The sequence below is a fragment of the Stegodyphus dumicola genome, chromosome X2 (assembly GCF_044657685.1).
Source record: "Stegodyphus dumicola isolate Sdum_Otavi_A_Nest chromosome X2, ASM4465768v1".
Taxonomy (NCBI): domain Eukaryota; kingdom Metazoa; phylum Arthropoda; class Arachnida; order Araneae; family Eresidae; genus Stegodyphus; species Stegodyphus dumicola.
This window is the reverse complement of record NC_140781.1, coordinates 181,219,265-181,239,716: the sequence shown is the minus strand read 5'-3', so window position 1 is coordinate 181,239,716 and position 20,452 is coordinate 181,219,265. Positions and strand designations below refer to the sequence as shown.

Genomic DNA, 20,452 nt, shown 5'->3' with positions numbered 1-20,452 from the left:
ATGTGTGCCAGCCATACTAAACCCTCGCCATCTTCCCAGTAACAGCCCACCACACGATCTATATGAGCAACCAAAGAGCATCGACTTCAAACATTTTAGATTCCATGAAACTCCATGTATGTGAACTCTGCTACTGTGCAAACTACGATCTGTGTTTACCGAAACCACGAACTGTGCAAATGCGCAAACTGCGAAACTGCAGAGTGTGCAAATGTGCATTCTCCTGTACTAAAATTGCCGCTATTTGCATCACTACAACCGCAGCCGCACCCTCCTGTTACCTCTGTCCAAATTCTCGCAACGATCTATGAACAGCGAGCTCATAAGTTCACGTTCGCAAACAGAGACCTCAAGCAACTGTAAATGTGCAAATTATGAACAACACGCGCAAACAGCGAATTATTTGCGACTCTGCACATGTGCAAACTGTTTACCTATGTGAACTACGCAACCGTGGACAACCTTATATGCAAACGCTTATGTACTCTATGCCCTACGAACTCCTAGCACAGAACTCAACATATTGTGCACCACATGCCAGTTGAGGACATTATCCTAGCAGCTTAGCTCAACACATGCCTTAATTATATTTCTTTGCATGCTTTAATTCTTGCTCTTGCCCCTGTTCAGTCAAAGTCTCTCCAAATCTGTAAAACAAAACACAAGCGCCCTTGTTTGCCCATGTACAACCTTTTTCATGTCTCAATAAACCTCGACGCAGCCTCTTGTGGCTCCAGGGATTTGTTGCCGCTAGATAGGGGAGGGCATGGGATATACGCCTGTTTACCTATGTTAGACACCAGGCATCCTCGTCCTCCGTAACCTGTGAGCACGAAGTACGTGCCTTTCTGTTAAGAGTTCGAAAATAAAAGGGCTATTTACACCTTTTCATTTGTGCTGGTTTTCTTTACGCTTGTGCGAGAAGTCGCCTGACTAGACTTTTGAGATCTAGACACTTTGTAGAATAGCAAAGAAGATAAGATCTTACAAAGTAACATACACATTACATAAAATTTTAGACTCAGACTTACATTTTTATTTCTTACAAGTCCGTAGAAAGCATCTGCAAATGTACTACTTTACGTTGTTTTAGTGACTCAATCTCACGTGTCTGATAGTAACATCAGATCAGGTCTATGAATTTTGTACTGGCCAAGAGCGCAAGCTTGCTTCTGTCATTGGCTGTTACAGGTGACAGTATGAATTTGCACATCTTCGTCCCAATTTTGTAGGAGAATCTCCTGGGGGACGGATCCGATGGTCTTTCACTACTCTTTTCCTGTATCAACCTTTTGAAAGGACTTTCGGATTGACAGTATTTTAAATGCTTCGTACTGCAAAGACACAAACATCCATACCTTCGCTGAGCTTTTCTATCACCATGCTATCAGGGCAGCCTATTTTAAGTTCCATTATAGATGTTTGCAGTTTAGGAGAAATCCGTCACCTCAAGGTCATGAGTTTCTCTTGTGGGAATTTAAAAAAGCTTTTGCTTTGTTCTGGGTTGCTCATTCGGAAGATAATTCTTGAACTCGACAACCCAATATTATAATTATTAGCAGCGTTGTTCAGAGTTGTTAACAGTCAGGAAATTCTAATTCTTATAGGAAGTAACGTTTTATTTATAGGGATCGCTGAAATGTATTAGGTAACTAAGTAATAAAATGAACATAGAGGAAAGGAAAATAACCCTTTGACATTAAAATAATAAAAATGTTTGTATTACGATAGCAAATACATTTTTAGGAAATTTTCCAAGTATAAAACAGAAACCAGATCTTAATATAAAAATGCTCATAATATTTTCTTACTTTCGGATTCTGATTTATAAAGTGCTCTAGTATATAAAGGAAATTTCTGCTGTGTTTCTTATTTTCATGGAAAAGCTAAACAAAATAATGTAGCAAAACCAATATTAATAAATAAAATCTCTATAAAGAAATAAGAAAATTGTATTTACTTTTTTCGTAGGCGCTAAGGCAGCTATGAACTTTCTCATATATTCATCATATTTAGGATGGTGCTTGTATAAAGAGCCATCAATTGCTATAGTCACATCGTCTTTATCCATCCTTTTTAAAAGGCTAGCAAGACCTAACACATAATATATATATCTTCACTTTTAACACATAAAGAGAAATTAAACAAAACAAAAAACTACAAAAGATAAATAAAAAACGCGATAAACTGTTTTCTATATTAGCATTGTCATTGAAATCAACTCACTGGAGAGCACAAACAAACATTTTGTACTGAAGTAGATGATACATATCTTTAGAAACATATTCTTCATTAACTACGTTAATAGCACAAATGTTCGGAAAAATAATCAGTTAGACATATTACAAAGTATATCACATGTACTACACATTATATCAATTATACGTACCATTAAAAATAAATTAAAAATAAAAATGACCAAGAAGCCCGTTTACATATACACTCCTCGACATTGAAAATGCAACACCAAGAGAGAGCGGTTCTAAAATTATGCCAGTTTCGGGGTTGACCCAAGTCACTAAATTATGCGAATAATATGAAATGCGCAGCTCTCCAGCGCACGTTGAAGAAGATATAAGGGAAGGAACCTGCAGAATGTTCAATTTACATGCCGTTATTTCTGCTGAGAAAATCATCTTAGAAAATTGGTTCTTGTCTCAAAGGACGCGTGTAATAGCAGTGAATGCCAGGCCCTCGTCAACGGATGCAGGTCCAGCAGAAAAACGATTTTACGAGGGGCATGGTGATTGGACTAACAGCAGTTTGATCCATACGGCAAATCTCAGTGGACACATACTAGGGCGCGTCCACAGTGCACCGACTGTGGCGATGATGGTTGGAATAAAGAAATGTGGTAAGTTCGAGGGGTGCTGGTGTAGTTAGAGTGACATCAGCAACCATTAACGCATCCACCAAAAAGCGGTGGCGCACCCGCATGCCACTTCTACCTCCAAAAAATTCTGCAGCACGTTCAAGAAACCTGAATGTTCTCATATCGACTAGAATTATTTGTCGTCGATTAGTGACTAATAGCCTGCACTCGTGGCGTCCGTTAAGACTGCTATTGACCCCACATCATAGACACCGACGTCAGCAATAGTGCCGGGCTCGAGCAATGTAGACGATGGAATGGCACAGGGTCGTGTTCTCAGATGAGTCACGCCTCTGGTTCTCCAATGATAGTCGCCGCGTACAAGTCTGGCGTCGGTGTGGAGACAGGTCCAATCCGGCAGCAACTGTAAAACGCCCAACCGCGCGATAGCGCGGCATCTTGGCTTGGTCGCAATTGCGTACGATTCCAGGTCCTCTCTAGTTGGTATTCAGGAAACAATGACGGCCCAACGATACGCGGATGATGCGCTGTGACCGATGACACTGCTGTACTTTCAAGTAGTGTCCAGTGCCCTTTATTAGACTGGATAACGTCCAACTACAACTGCTCGCATCAGCCAACGTTCTCTGCAATGTGTACAGATGCTTCCCTGGCCACCGTTCTCTCCTGATCTCTCACCAATGGAATACATTTGGGATGTGATTGGACGCCATTTGCAGACCCTGCCATTGCCGTGTTCAGAAGACCAACTGTGGCAAATGGTTGACAGGGAGCCATTCCTCAGGACACCATCCGTAGTCTCGCTGACACTGTACCTAGTCGTCTTGCTTCTTGTATCGCTATTCATTGTGATCCTACACTGAGCCAGTTCATTAGTGCATGTTAAAATGAACAGTGTTATTTGTGTCGTGGTTTCTGCATTGGATTACCTGCATTACACAGATGAAGAATAGAGGTCAAGACGAGAAACAGATGAAGCTCAGCATCCAAGATAAAAGAACAGAGAAGATAAGCTACCAAGGATTTCCTCGCTGAAACGAGCAATCTACGTAGCAGTGTGAATTTCGACCGGAGTTGCAACAGCAACAAGAATAGCCATCCCATAAACAGATGCACAACAAAAGACACTAGTGAAAACTTTGAAGCGGGTTAACATCAAGGTTAACATCAACTTAAAACTGCAGTACCGTCTTAACATCATTCAGCACTCCAAGAGGAACATAAGACTCAAAAATTTGAAGGAAAAAAAAAAAAACCCGCGGATTATGTTTTTTCTACAATTTTCCCGCTAATTCTTTAGACTTAAGTTTTCTCAGCTGAAATGAACAATCAACATAGTAGTCTGAGCTAATTAGTGATATAGTGATAATTTTGTTCATATATTAATGTTCTGCAGTGTGTGTGTGTACTCAGTGCTTAATAAGTGCTTAATAAGAGCTATTGCGTTAATTATATTTTAGAGCACAAAGGAAGCGCAGAAGAAACCCTGCAAACAAGTAGTGTTTGCATGTGTGATTAGTGTGCCTTAGTGAGTCATAAAATGTGTTGAGTGCAGCTTGGCAGGCGACCAACCTTGATCAACATTTTTGGATATAGCCACAAGGAACGACGAAGTATCTAGTCACGATAAAGACTCTTAAGATTTACAAACTAATTATTCCATCCTTAGCATATCTCATTGACTGAAATTTGATAATTGTTGACTAACAGTGATTTTAACTAATATTTTGTGGTATCAGATAAATACTTAATTACAATTTAATAGAGGTAGACCTATACTGTGTATGATTTATTCTGTATATGATTTTTGGCATTAGCAAGCAAGAGTACTATTTCTAAGCACGCCGCCATTATTGGCCACAGCTGGCAATAATATTACAGTAGTTCTTGCGCACCAGTGTACAGACGTTTATTCATTTATATTGTTTCTAGCCCACTTATACGGTAATAATTGATAGGAATGTACTGTTAATAATAATAATAATTTATTTTAAGCACAACTGTAAGTGCAACAACATTTTCACCGTAGCACAGTAAGAACATTAACTTACGAGTGCAATTTAAGTGTAATCGTGTTCATTGTAATGTCGTGAATACAATAACTTGTGTATTTCCCAATTCCTGGATTTTATAATTTGTGTTCTGATAGCTAAGACTATTTGCTATTTGATTCACATTAACTTATTACAAACTTTAATAGAAAGTGCGACTTGTGTTTAGTGATATTGTTGGTGCAATAACTTGTGAGTAGATTTACTGGAATTACTGAGCACCCCTATCTAGCTTTACCTGCTCATATTTGATCTATGGCCTCCTCGAATACGGTCAACACGGCCTCAGCACCCTCCTCCGTTATTTCAGAAGTTACGTTAAAGGCACCGTCTCTTGACTCCTCCCTAAAGCGCTCTCAGGACTTTCTAGCGCACAGTTCATCTATATATACATTTTTAGGCGCCAACATCCACCATAGGCTTAATAAAGCAGACCAAAAATATTGATGGATTTTATAGATTTCGCCTAAAAATCTTTTTGGAGCAAAAGCTGTTAATAAACTCGCAACAAATGCAGACTGAGGTCCTTAACGGCTAACGGGAAAAGTTCTTACATTAATAGAACCAAATTCTAACTTAGCAGCTACCCATACATCTCGCCCACCCCTAGCACCTGCAGAGGATCATCAGCCAGAAGGGCACGATTCTTTTGTCATATTAGTTCAGCATAAGAAGAAACACCCCCAGCAAACTTTAGAACACGTTTTGCTGGTGGCCTCCAAGGATCAAGATGTGAATCCATAATCCCTTCAACAGAAACTAGCTTCTAACTCCATCAAACTTGGAATTCCTATTCAACAAATCCGACGCACCAAATCAAAGGAACTTTTAATTAGGTGCGCATCCGACGATCACTAAACAAAGTTAAAAAATTCAATTGCTTCGAAGCAGAATTTTAAAGGCTCCCTTCGACTTCACAAGGACTATATTATAGTCTTTGGAGCGTCTGAGGGCACAACCGCCAACGACCTAATAGCAGCCTTTGAGGCACATCTTCTGTCCTTTCAGGAGGGAGCCATCCATCCTTGTAGCCCCTTACATCGTTCTGACGCCAAGATTAACTAGATAATCAACTTAAAAAAAGTCTGCTACAAGAGGCTTGGATTCAATGGACGTACATACCCAGGATTTCATTATTGCGCATTTAGATGATGAGCCCGTTTGATACGTTGCTTTAACTGTCAGAGATTCGGCCATCTGAGTAAGCACTGCCAGGAATAGCCAGCATGTATTCAGTGTGCTGAATCACTCGCCAAACCAGCTGAAAATTGCCAGGCTTCGCCCTTTTGATCTAGCTGTACTGCCAGCAACCTCAACAAAAGAACAGATTACAACAATAAGCATCCAGCTTATTCAAAGCAATGTCCAACGTACAAACTGGAGCTCCTTGCACAACACGGCGAACTAAACACCCCATCTTCGGATGTTCATGCCCTGCAATTCCTACAATGTAATCTTCAAAGATTCTCAGTTGCTACTTCTCACATGCTACACAAGCAATTTGAACTAAATATCATTATAGGCCTCTTCTAGGAGCCTTATATAACTAAAGATGGCTTTCCGTCAGGATCTACTTCACACAATAAAGTTTTTCTATCGCAAAATAGCATGGCGGAAATAATCTATAATGACCCCATGACTGCCATGATTCGGAAACGCACTCTGCACACCATTTCCGTAATTTTCAATACCAGAGAAGAAAGCTTTCTGATCATCTCTGTTTTCTTCCCGCCTAGCATCTGCATCAATCAACCACTCCCTGAATTGGATTATCTTAAAACGTGCCACTTCAAATATATCCTGATTGGCGGAGACTTCAATGCCTCCAGTAGCCTATGGGAAGCTTCGTCCTAAAATTCACAATCCGCTTCTGTCATAGACTTTATAGAATCCAACCGGTTGGCAATTCTCAATACCTCTGACTCACCACCAACGTTCGACACAATCAAGTACAAGAGGATGGCCGTCCATCACGTTGGCAACCATAAACGCAGCTTGCAATATTTCAGATTGGGCAGTCCAAGATTTCCAAATCCTTAGTGATTACTGTTAAAAAATTAACTTAATAATTTTTAAGTTTCTTTAAAAGTTTTATTTCAAATGAAATATCAAAATTCTACCTACCTGTTCTTCCCGGGTAGTGACTGTATCTCCTTCGATGTTGATTCAGCATTACAATGAATGATAACGTAACTAAATAACCACACGGTTAGACTAACACTAGAATATATCTGAAACAACATTAAAATTACAATCTCAAGAATACGTCGTTAGCATGTCATGAAATACATCTAGACAAACGATAACTATGCGCGAAATTTTAAAGGCTCTGTTTTTAACACTCCTTCTTTTGAGTTTCGGGAACATTGTTCCGGAACTTAACACATTTTGTCCATATCTTGAGGGAGGTTTAACAACACGTCCAGTTCTTGTTGTAACAAGATTGGTAATTGGGATTCCTTTGGTTCATAGAAGGTTCTCCTTCTAACATAGCATTCTCCACATTGGCGACATAGTTCTCACCATCCAGTTCTAAAGAAGACAGTCTGATGGGTCTAGTTACAAGTCCTGCTTTAGTTTTAAGTTTGGCGGTTCTAGCTACTCCATCTTTGCTGGTGTAAATCGATAATATTCTTCCTAAAGACCAATACAATCTTTTGAAGTTATCAGTCCATATTAACTCTTTTGACGCTCGGTGGTCGCGCCTTGAAACCACCAATTTTCAAATTTTTTTCTTTTCTTCCTTCCGAAATTTTTGAGTGAAAATCAATTGATTACTGATCTTTTACCTCTAAATAACACAAAATGACTGCAGAGTCATACATATTTAAGTCTTAGTACTTCAAATCGGATGCCTTTTAAAATTCGTTTTCAATGAGACAAAATAACTTCCTTTTATTAATATAAACAACTTTAAATTTCAAAAGTTATTCATCGCACATCATGATTTCTATCATAAACAATAAAAAGTAGCAATATTTAAACTGCATATATAAAAAAACCCTCTATATGTATGTCATTTGCTTTGTGAGGACGCGACCATTGCATCACTAGAGCATTGTTCTAGAGGCTCGGTGATCGCGCCTTGAAAACACTGCTCTTCACAATAGCGTTTGTTTGCTTCTCAACTAGGAATGTTTATTTTTACCCGGACATAGATAAGGGGTTTTGAAATCACATAGTTATTTTATTACTAAACAATACATGCACCTGCTCAGTAAAAAGGTCTTTCTTTTCCAGAGACTTTTCTCTGACCTCAACACACTTGCTCCCCAAGCTAGTATTGTGATTTTATAAATATTTCCTGTGGTTTAAATTTAATGTAAATATACTTTGCTGTAATTAAAAATAGAAATCGCGTAAAGTTTTATTTAAATTAAAAATATTTTCTGAATATTTTTGGACGAAATACGAATAAAATAAATATGAATGGGAAACGAATGATCCGTATCAAAGCCAAAAAGACCAAGCCCCTCCTCATTAACATAAAAAACCACAAACTTCATGTGAAAGATGAAAAGAAATTAAATAACGCTGGACATATACCAGTGAAATTTAGATCCAATCAGTGTACATTTTGTAGCACAAGGAAGAAACCTCATGGAAGAAGATACATGTGGCGAACGTGCAATGTGGGCATGCATGTACCAAAAAGATAAAACATGCTTTGAACAGTGTCACAAAAAATATTTGTTCTTTGAAATAAAAAAAAAACACCGAGTCTTTTTTAATACTTATTTTACTGAGTTTTTTAATCCATGTAGCCAAACGTCCTTATTATGTAGGTACTTTCACTGCTATAGAAAAATTACATGAATGTTTATTGTTTAATTTTTTCTGACGATTTACTTTGTAAAATAATGTAAATATATATATAAATATATATTATATATTATGCAATTCCTACATGCATTTTTTTAAAAAAATTCTTAAATTTCGTCATTTATTGGAAACGCGCACGGAGAAAGGTAAGTTTTTTTTCCCTACTTACCTCGGTAAGTTTCAAAGTCCTAGATGCGCGGTGGTTTCACAGTGCGACCACCACCCACAGAACAATGGGCAAGAGTAGATTTTTTTTAAATTCATATATTATTTGTCTCTAGGATCATAATGTTCAATTTCTAGAGTTTTTAGTTAAAAAAAATATAAAAATAATACCGCGCGCGTCAAAGGGTTAATACAATATCTCTAACGTTAAGGACATAAACTCTGTTTCGAGGTATTGTCCTTTGGTGCAATTGACCCAAGTATTCATTTCCAAACCTGACTCGAAGATCGGACATCAGTTTTCTTCTGTAAACCAATCTTTTTTTTTTTTTTTTTTTTTCTTTTTTTTTTCCAAGTCTTTGCAAGTAGTTTTTATTTGATCAAAATTAGTTGTATTACTTAGACGATTCTCTTTGGATCTTCACTGACATAGGCTAGAGGTCTAGCATTTAGTTGGCTTTCACAGTCACAGAGAACGGTTTCCATTTCTTGATAGTTTAGAGATGCTCGTCCTAAAACTTTTTTCAAAATTCGTTACAGAAGGCCAATCAACCTCTCCCAAAAACCACTCCACCATGGGGCTGCTGAAGGAATGAATTTCCAGATAATAGGATAAATAGATATTTTTAATCTTTTTAGATCGACATTTTTCAATAAATTTTCAGCTCCGGTAAAGTTAGTTGCATTGCCTGAGTATATCACTAAAGGGCGACCGCGACGAGCTATGAATCTTCTAAGTGCTAATAAGAAATTTCTGTTGATAGAGAAGTCAGAAGTTCTAAATGTACTGCTCTATAAACTGCGCAGTTTAAAATTAGGATCCATACCTTCTTTCTTTCTTTCAGTAGTAATGGACCTGCTACGTCTACTCCAATAATTTCGAAAATGCGTGCATTTTTACACTATCTTCAGGAAGCATTCCTACTGGAATATCAGGGGGTTTGACTCTCAATATCTGACAAACGATGCAAGTTTTGATTAGTGCTTTTATAGTTCGTCTACTTTTCAGTATCCAGTAATTTTCCCTCAAAGCTACCATTAGCGACTGTACTCAACAATGTCCAAGTTCTTGATCAGGCACTTAACTACATGATGATCTGATGGTAGCAATCGGGACTCTGAAATTTTCATCGTCATTCTCTCAAAAGAAGTTTTGTTTTAATTCTCAAAATTCCACCTGCGTCTGTAAATGTCGACAATGATTTTAGACGTTGAGTTTCCTCACTATGAAAAGAGTCTTCTTGAACTTTTTTCAAAATTTTAAGTTCAGCTTCTTTAAGCTCTTCAGTAGATAGTTCTCCTGAAATTTTGTTAGGTGACTTAGAATTCCTATAAAACCTATATATCCAACTAGTAATTCTAATTATTCTTTTATAGGAGGATATGTGGTTATAATAATTATCATTACTTTGATTCATGTGAGACACTATAGTTTTCTTCTTTTCTGCATTTACCACATCTTCGTCAGGTGACAGACCATAATCCGGCTGTTTATCTTTAGAATCTCTAAGCCAGGGAGGTCCTTTGTGCCATTTTTGCTTTAGTAAGGTTTATACTGAGTAACCTCTTGATGGTACATCGGCAGGATTTTGATATACAGGAACAAACTTCCATTTATTGGATTCTGACAGAGTTCTAATTTCATTTACACGGTTAGATATATACGTTTGCCAGGGACCTTCTCTTTGTATCCAATACAGTACGTCCATGGAATTGGACCAGTAGACTGACTGAATATTTTCTAACTTCAAATCTTTCTTCACTGCATTGGTTAACCTAGCCCCAATAAGACATGCTAGCAATTCCATCCTTGGAATCGATAATCCCTTCAAAGAAGCAATTCTTGATCTACACTGGTGTGCAAAAATTAAGAACGAAGTCGAAAAATTAGCATATCAGCTGAACGAAGAGGCAGAGCGGACAGAAAGACCAATCAGGAGATTAAGTAAGGTGATATACGGTTGCACATGCGCAGATATGCAGATAAACGTAACGGGGGAGTGTCTGAGGAGATTCTTCTTCCATATGTGCGTCTTTTTAGAGGCGCTATGGGTCCGCAGTTCCTTTTCATGGACAACAATGCACCATGTCATCGCACAATAGCTGCCGAACAGCTCTTAGAGAGTGAGGATATTGAACGTATGGATTGGCCGGCACGATCTCCGGATCTCAATCCCATCGAGCATGTATGGAATTTTCTAGGCAGACGCTTGGCAGCTCGTACCTTACCACCGGTAAAGATTCCGGAGCTTCGATTGGCGCAGCAAGACGAATGGGCAGCAATGCCTCAACAACTCATTGTCACCCTCATTCTCAGCATGGGCAGACGCTGAGAAACCTGCCTAGCAGTCAGGGGAGATCATATCCCCTATTAAAGACCGGATGTTTCTTGCTGGACACCCATCACAGGGATGTTTCGGCCTTCAGTCGCATTGCGCTCCATGCTACTTTTTCAATAAAGTAGCATCGGCAGGATTACTCAGACACTATCTTCTTTTTATCCCTCTGATTTCTCTTTTAGTAAGTGTTGCTTACATTACTCATATCCTTACGTATTGGGGATCTTACGGTATTAAATGTGTTGATTTGGAAAGCTTTTGTACAAAGTTATATTGAAAAAACCGTCTCGTCCTTAATTTTTGCACACCAGTGTAGCTTGTATTAATTGACAAGTTACTTTTTCCTCCTTTTCAGCTCTAAGAAAAATGCTAGTCGAATATGCAAACTTAGACGCGTCACAAAATGTATGCAGTGTTATGTCGGATTCGCTAAGGTCAAAATCATACAGTCTGCGAGGTATCTTGAGGTTTTTAATTTTTGGTAACTGATCTTCCCATTTTTCAAATCTTTTAATTAAATCTTCTGGTAATTTAAAATCCCATGATATTCCCAGCTCCAGCATTCCTGAGGATTGGATTGGATTGGATTATTCAGTTATGGCAAAGCACACAGGGGCTATCTGCCTAAAGGGAAGGATGCCTTCGTGGAGGACTTTCCAAGGGAAACTGGCTCGTACACAGGTTACACATGGGGAAACCCACGCAAACGCCCATACAGCTAGCCTGTTTGCGGGATTCGAACCTCGGATCGAACTACCAGTGTTCAGCGTCTTTACCGCTCGGCCGCTGGTAGGCCTCGTTCCTGAAGAAGCAGTTTAGGAATTAACGTCATCGGGCAGGTGAAACCAATGGGATCATATAATTGATGTGCTCTAGAAAAGATCTTTCGTTTAGTAATCGGTTCATTATTCTTCTCAGTTTCTATCAATTGGCATGACAGGGTGTCATTCTTAGTATCCATTTGAGACCTAAAGCCGATACATCGTTTTGATCTACATAAGTAGAGCTATCTCTAAAGAAAGCTTGTATCTGAGGAAGTTAATTACTTCTCCACCCACGTAAGTCAAATTTAGTTGCTTTTAGAACTTTTTGAGACTCTCTTTTGAAATATTCTAAGCCAGCAACAGAGTCAATACTTGCAACACAATTATCGACGTAAAATGAATATTTCAGTTTTATTGCAATACCTTTCAAAGGCTCTTTTACTTGATCTGAAAAATGATTTAAAACAGCTGGAAGTAAGAAAGGGCTGCTTGAAATACCAAATACGACTCTGCAATGTCTCTATGTGATTAACTGTTGGAGATCTCCACTTTTCCACCATATAAACCGTAAAACATCTCTGTCGTTTTCGTTTAGGCTTATCTGCAAGAAGGCTTGCTTGATATCTGCAACAACTCCGATATTTCCCCACCTAAACCGATTTAAAATTATCGGAATCATTTCATTTAGACTGAGACGCTTTTCGATGCAGTCATTCAATGATACGGAGCTGCTAGTTCTAGCAGAACCATCAAACACAGGACGAACTTTAGTGTTAGAGTTCTCCTTAAATATCCCTCTATGCGGCAAATAATGTATACCCAACTTTTCCTTCAACTTATCCTGATCAACTTGTTCAATGATACCTTTTTTTCCCATTGATTGAACACCTCTTCATATTCATTTAATCTATTCTTTGATTTAAGAGATGTAACTGTGCTTTTAAACCTTTTTTGGGCTAAATCTTTATTATCTGTTAAAGGGGGATGTCCTTGTAACCAGGGTAAATGAACCTTGTATCTGCCACTACCGTCTCTGCTAAGAGATTCTCTGAAATGTTTCAAAGCCAGTTCTTGGATCTCTGTTTTAGTGCGTTTTTCGCCACTATTTTTAATACCCAAAGTATCAAAACTCCAGAGATCTTCGATCTTTGCGTTATTCACGTGAAGTGACAATAATAGCATTGAATTGTTTGCCAAAGCATCTTTTTTCTTATATTTACCCATTACTGTCCAGAGAGTATGAACAGCAACTAAGCCTCCTGAAAGATGCTTCATGTTCCCCGTTAATAATTCTCCTGCACAGTCAGCTCCAATGAGTAAATGTATTCCATCCGAATTATTTTCATACAGACAAGATTTATCATTTATAACCGTATCACTTATTAAAATACCAAGATCTTTTAATTGGTTTAAGCAATGCGAATCATTCAATTTAGGAATAGAAGCACAAATTTTATTTTCGTCTTAAACTTCTAATTCACAATTAAAGCTTCCATCTATATTTGCGAGTTTAACGCGATATTTTTGGTGCTTTTCTCTGTGTGTAATTCCTCCAAATAAACCATGGTTTACAGGTATTTCTCCTATCTTCTTCAATTTCAAGTGGTTAGCAACAAATTTAGGTACATAACTTGTTTGGCTACCCATGTCTATAATTATTCTTACAAGGTATTTTATATTGTTTTCCGTAATATACACTATCAAAGTTTGAAGGTAAACGTCACTTGTACAGTTATTATTCGAAAGAACTGTGTTCTGACAAAAGTCCTTTATTTCAGTAATTACGGCATTATCACTCGACTGTTTTTTGTCCGAGTAACACCATTATTTTCAAATGTCTTTTGCTGCCACATATGCTGCACTTTACCTTTGATAAACATCGAGAAGAAATATGACCACATTTCAAGCACCGGAAACAAATTCCGTTTTTAATTAGAAGTGATTTCTTGTTTTCATATGGTATTTCCGTATAAAAAAAATCTGTGCTTAAATGTGAATCCTTCCCACAGAAAGTACAATGTTTAGATTTGAAGGCCAAATTTCTCGTTAATAACTCAGAAGCTGTCACGGGACGCGACTTTTCTTTTTGTTTTTCTAATCGCGCGCCAGCCGGTCTAGAATTTGTAAATTTATCTGGGTGTGGCACTGGGGAGTTATGAAAATGCAATTCTGTTTTTTCTTTAGCCATTAAATGTTTGTGCAAAAAGCCAATTAGATCATTACTCATAATTCTTTATTAAATCACCCGGTAATGACTTTAAGATTACAGGTGCTAATAAGGCGCTGAACGTGTTCGAACTTACACCTAGCGATCCCAAGCTTCTAATAATAATTTGAATTTTATCAAACAATTTCCGAAAATTAACTACGTCACTAGAACGTTTAAGTGTGGGTATTTCTAGTAACTGTTTCATATGTGTGTTTATCAAAACTGCTTTCCTTCCAAATATTTCTTCAAGTAACGAAACAGCTTTTTTATAATTGTCGCTTGAAATAGAAAAACCTTCTATAGTTTCCAAAGCAGTTCCACCTAAATGGGCTTTTAAGTAATTGAATTTGCTAACATCGTCAAGTGATTTGTTATTATGTATCGATGTTTCGAATGAGTTCCAGAATGTAAGCCAATCATTTAACTTTCCATAAAATTTTGGAATTGTTATTTTAGGTAATTTCACATTAAGCGTTTGCTGATGATTTGCATCCAAATGAAGTGATGAATGGGAAGAGTCGACTGACTGATTAATTTGATTCACACATCGTAAATATTTGTTTGCTCTAAATCTCCATGTAATGGTTTCTTTCTCTGTATTCTTCGGCGGATTCAAGTTTTTTATCAAGATCTTTGGGATCTACTAACTTTTCTACTTCGGTGTCCACAACTTTGAGACTTACAAATTTGTCGTTTAATTGTTCTAAGTAAAGCTCCAGCTCACTATCAGCGGCAGTTGCTTCTGTTTTTGTAATTTCTTCTTCAATTTTTGAAAAAAGTTTTGTAACTGACGCTCTTAATGTTGATCGTTTTCGAATACTCAAAGTTAATGCTTCTGTGGCCATTTTACTTAATTTATGTTACGTTTATATGCTTAATTCAACTTCAATACTAAATATGTTATTCAAATATATTTCAGACAAATTATATCATATTACGTAAAATACAGATCACCATCCCAGCGTGGGATGCCATGTTAAAATATAAACTTAATAATTTTTTAGTTTCTTTAAAGTTTTATTTCAAATAAAATATCAAAATTCTACCTACCTGTTCTTCCTGGGTAGTGACTGTATCTCCTTCTATGATGATTCAGCATACAATGAATGATAACGTAACTAAATGACCACACGGTTAGACTAACACTAGAATATATTTAAAACAACATTAAAATTCCAATTCAAATTATACAGTCTCAAGAATATGTCGTTAGCATGTCATGGAATACATCTATCTATTTATCCGACGTTCGAAGTGCGTTGTAGTTAGAGAAGAGTTGAGCTGCAGTGTGCTTTTCACAGAAGATAACTATGCGCGAAATTTTAAAAGCTCTGTTTTTAACAATTACCGTGCGATTACAGTTAGCCTCCAGTCTCCGCGTACCATCATCCCAAAATGGCGCTTCAAAACCCCTTATGGCGGGATTAAAAAGCTAGAAAAATACCTCTTACCTTTCACTGGCATGCTCACCAAGGCTTTTTGGGACTGCACAAACACTGTTGATTTGAACAAAGCTTACGATCAACTAGTAGAAATATGTATAGCAGCCTGTCATCAAACATTTAAACGGAAAAAATATAAAACGCGCTCAAGCGCATCATGGTAGACAGATTCGCTCACGGAGGAAAGGAGCAAACTAAGGAGATTAAGGCGCGAAGCACAAGAGGCAACGGGATCTGACACCTGTCGCGAGCTCTTCGTTAAATACAGAAAATGCCAAGCAGAATACAAAAGGAAAATTGCAACAGCCAAGCAGGACTCTTGGCGAACTTATTACAACAACACCCTGGATAAATATGGCAAGACATTTCACATAGTCACCGATAAAGTTTTTGCCCGACAATGCTTCCCATTATAATTCTCACTTCAGCCACACGTCCAGCTGATAGGCTACAATTTGTCCTACGGGCACTATTTAAAGAAGACCTACCTGACGAGGACATGACAGACCAGTTTGGAATTAGATCAAACTTCAATAAATATGTTCCTCATAGACCCTCTCCAGAACCACCTCCCAGCAGCACAGAAGTAGCCCGCATCATCAGGAACCTCAATCCAAAAAAGACCCCACGGCCAGATGGCCTGGAAAATTTCAAAAAAAAAAAAAAAAATACTTCAGATGATTTTCACAACTGCTCCGGAACTCATCATATCATTCTTAAAATCCTGCTGGAATTGTCGGCACTTTCCCCTGTCTACTAAAGTGGAGGCAGTTCTTTTCAACAAAAAGGGCAAGGATCCACTCTTGGCTGTTAAGGAATATTCTTTGATATCGCCAAGAGATGGCGTTAGGAGTCCATCTATTGGCTTACTTGACCTTTCCCCTTCTGAACACGTGACTTGAAAAAATATTCTTCTTCTTGAAGGTAGAATTTCGATGCACTACGCAATAGAATTCGATTTAGATTTAAGCTGGAACTATTCAGTTCTTGCCTCTTGAGCATTAAATATTCGATTCAGGCATTTTAGCCTACATTGTATATATGTAAATATTAAGATTAATTAAAATTTATGGAAAACCCTCCAGGCCATGCATTTCGTCCTTTGGATTATGAGTGATTCGACTTTGATCTAGAACGTTTCGTTACATAATGGTGCATCGGCCCCAGAAAAGAATCTGATTAATTTGAAAATTTGTGTTTTTCACCTTTTGGATTAGCTTTGTAAGCGAAGACTTCTCACGGTAAGTCTCCTTTGATAATTTATTAAAATGGAACAGAAGACACTATTAAGAATCGAGCATATATACGTGCTTCTGTAACTCAAATTATTAAAAATGTAGATGTGTATTTAAAAGAAGAAAAACAAGAAGAGTTAGAAAATTGTTTGGAATTGTTAAATAGTAAAGAAACGGAACTACATGATTTAAATGAAAAAATACAAAATTTGATTGAAGATGAATCAAAATTAGATTCAGATATTAACACTTCTATGGAATATAACGATAAAATAATAATAGCGAAGTCTAAAATCAACCGCTATTTAAGGAAATACAATATTCAAAATATCAACACGAATTTAAATAATTCATCTACAGAAGTTGAAACCAAAAGACAGATTGAAGGCAATGTGAAATTGCCCAAACTGTTAATTCACAAATTTTCCGGAGATTATAACGATTGGATGAATTTTTGGAATTCATTCAAGGTCACTATTCATGACAATGTTACACTTTCGAAGATAGAAAAATTTAATTATTTGAGAACTTATTTATGTGGAAACGCAGCATCAGCCATAGAAGGTCTCTCAATCTCAGAGGCTAATTATGACTCTGCTATACACATTCTTAAAAATAGATTCGGCCAAAGTGACCTTATTATCAATACACACATTTCTAATCTCTTAAATTTAAATCCCGTTCAAAGTTCAAGTGAAGTGACAAAATTGCGAAAACTTTATGATACAATTAACGTTCAAGTCAGAAGCCTTTTAGCATTCGGTGTGAAACCAGAAACATATTCCAACATGTTTATTCCAATTTTGATGAAAATTGTCCCGAACGATATAACTTTAGAATTTCATCGTACAAATACTGAAAATCCTTCAACCTATGATTTAAACAAATTTCTAGACTTTCTCCGATTAGAAATAGAATCGCGAGAAAAGATTAATTCGTTATCCTTCCCACGCAAGTCAAACCCGGAAATGAAAGGTATTAACAGATATCCACCGACGCTGAAACATAAACAAACTGTCACCACACATGAATTTATGGCAGCCGCGTCATCAAATCGAAACTGCATTTTTTGTTTTCAAAACCATGACTCAGAGTCCTGTTTATGCCTTTCAGTTAATGAGAAGAGAGATATTTTAAAAAAAACAAGCGCGTTGTCTTCTTTGCCTGGCCCCTAAACACAAAATCTCACAGTGCCGGCAACGCCAAACTAAAGTTTGTAAAATTTGCAAAGGTAAACATTCAGAAGCCATATGTTTTAAATCCAGTTCGATAGTTAAAAATACACCAAGTGGTAAAAAGGATAGTATATTAATTTCGAAAAATGATACACAAACTAAGGAACAGAAAGAAGAAATTGTTTCGGCTGTTTCACATAATGCAAATAATACAATTCTTTTACAGACTTGCACGATAAAAGTTAAAACAGCTAAGGAAAAGGTGTTTGCCAGACTTCTCTTGGATAGTGGAAGTATGAAAAGTTTTTGTGCTCGCGAGTTAGCGGACAGATTAAACCTCGAAGTCATAAGAAAAGAAAAATTGACTGTCTGCACTTTTGGGAATACTTCTCCCATCCAAAAAAATTATGACGTAGTTAAATTAACTTTAGAACATAGAAGTTCTCCCGATTCTAGAATAGAAGTTGAATTATTAGTAACTGATCATATATCAGGTGCAGATATTCCACCTCCTAAATCAGAAGAAATTAAGCAAAACAAACAATTAAAAAATTTGCTGCTCGCAGATTTTCCCGACTGTAAAAAACCCATTGCCATTCTAATTGGTGCAGATTATTATTACAACATAGTAATGGGACGCGTTAAATACTTAAGCAAAAATCTTGTTGCGGTGGAAACTATTTTCGGCTGGTGCCTACATGGACGAAAAGGTGATGATGATGTCTCTTTAGCTTTCAATGTAGTTGTAGGGGAAGATTTGATTTCCAAACAAATAACAAAATTTTGGGACTTGGAAAACTCAGGACTTATTGATAAGAGGGAAAACTTCGATTCAACTGAAAATGAAGTCGTCGAATATTTCGAATCAAATATAACATATGAAAATTCTCGCTATAAAGTTAGATTGCCTTGGAAACATGACACATCAAATCTAAATAATAATAGGGAAATCGCAGAACAAAGATTTCATCGACTTAGAAAACGATTTAAAAAAGATCCTAATCTATTTTCCGAATACAGGAATGTATTAAGAGATCAGTTAAAACAAAATATTATCGAACCAGTTTCAGAAATTTCAAATGAAGAGGATGTCGTGTTTTACTTGCCACATAGGGAAGTTATACGCGAGGATCGAGCTACAAGTAAATTACGTATTGTTTATGATGCATCATCGCATGCCCCAGGATCCATTTCTTTAAATGATTGTCTACATGTTGGGCCAAATTTATACCCTGAAATATTCGAAATATTGTTAAGATTTCGGTATAATCTAATAGTCTTCACCGCAGATATAAAACAAGCCTTTTTACAGATTCTCATACATGAAAAAGATCGAGACGCAACCAGGTTTCTGTTTTCCGATTTCCCTAATGATGAAACCATTTCTCCTGACATATATAGGTTCACTAGAGTTTTATTCGGAATAAATCGTAGTCCATTTCTATTAGCCGCTACCATTAAACATCATCTGAAAAAATATAATAAACTTTATCCTACAACGGTTAACTTTTTGAATGAGAACGTATATGTAGATGATGTGATTGGAAGCCAACCAACGATCAATGAAGCATTAACTACGAGTCTAGAATCGGTCCAAATATTTAAGGAAGCAAGCATGCAGCTTCACAAATGGCATAGTAACTCGAAACAATTACATGAATTGTGGGTAAAAAAGGGTATCGTTCCAGATGAAAATCCTGAAAATTTTAATAGAGAAAATTTCCCATTTAAAGTCTTAGGTATGGCATGGGATAATTCAAAGGACTTACTGTATTTTGATGTTCGGAACTTATTGTCTTTCACATCTAAACCAATAGAAACAAAACGATTTCTTCTACAAGTGTTGGGTCGGATATTCGATCCGATTGGAATTTTAGGACCTTTCACTGTTAGAATAAAGTGCTTAATACAGAAGATTTGGTTGTCACAAATAGATTGGGATGAACCGTTACCTGAAGATTTGTCCTCTGGATGGAGAAAGTGGTGTGAAGAGCTACCTCAAATGGCTGGATTCTCCATCTCTCGTTACGTTTTCATGCACTCGAACATTAATGTCGAAAATCTCGAACTACATTGTTTTTCAGATGCAAGTGTCAAAGCCTATGGTACAGTCGCATATTTACGTTTCACGACAGAAAATAAAGAAATCAAAACGGCCTTTATCTCTTCTAAAAATAGGGTAGCCCCACTAAAATCCCTTACTTTACCGAGGTTAGAATTAATGGGGGCATTGTTATCAGTTAAGTTAGCCAGCGATATTCTGAAAGCACTGAAATTGAGAATTCCGTGCTATTTTTGGACAGACTCAACAATTACTTATTTTTGGATCCAGAAACAACCTGAAGCCTTCAAACCCTTTGTCAGGAATTGTGTCGAAGAAATACAAAAATTGAGTTCACCTCAAGATTGGCATTATT

At 37.1% G+C, this 20,452-nt stretch overlaps 1 protein-coding gene across 2 annotated transcripts in view; it reads right to left on the bottom strand.

Moving 5' to 3' along the window:
• LOC118187063 (hexokinase-2-like) overlaps positions 1-20,452 on the bottom strand; it is a 111,341-nt gene that overhangs the window by 3,298 nt on the left and 87,591 nt on the right. For both annotated transcript variants that reach the window (XM_085808784.1, XM_085808783.1), the window contains exon 11: positions 1,961-2,094. In XM_085808784.1, the coding sequence (XP_085664910.1) occupies positions 1,961-2,094 (134 nt within the window). The remainder of the gene's footprint in view (positions 1-1,960; positions 2,095-20,452) is intronic.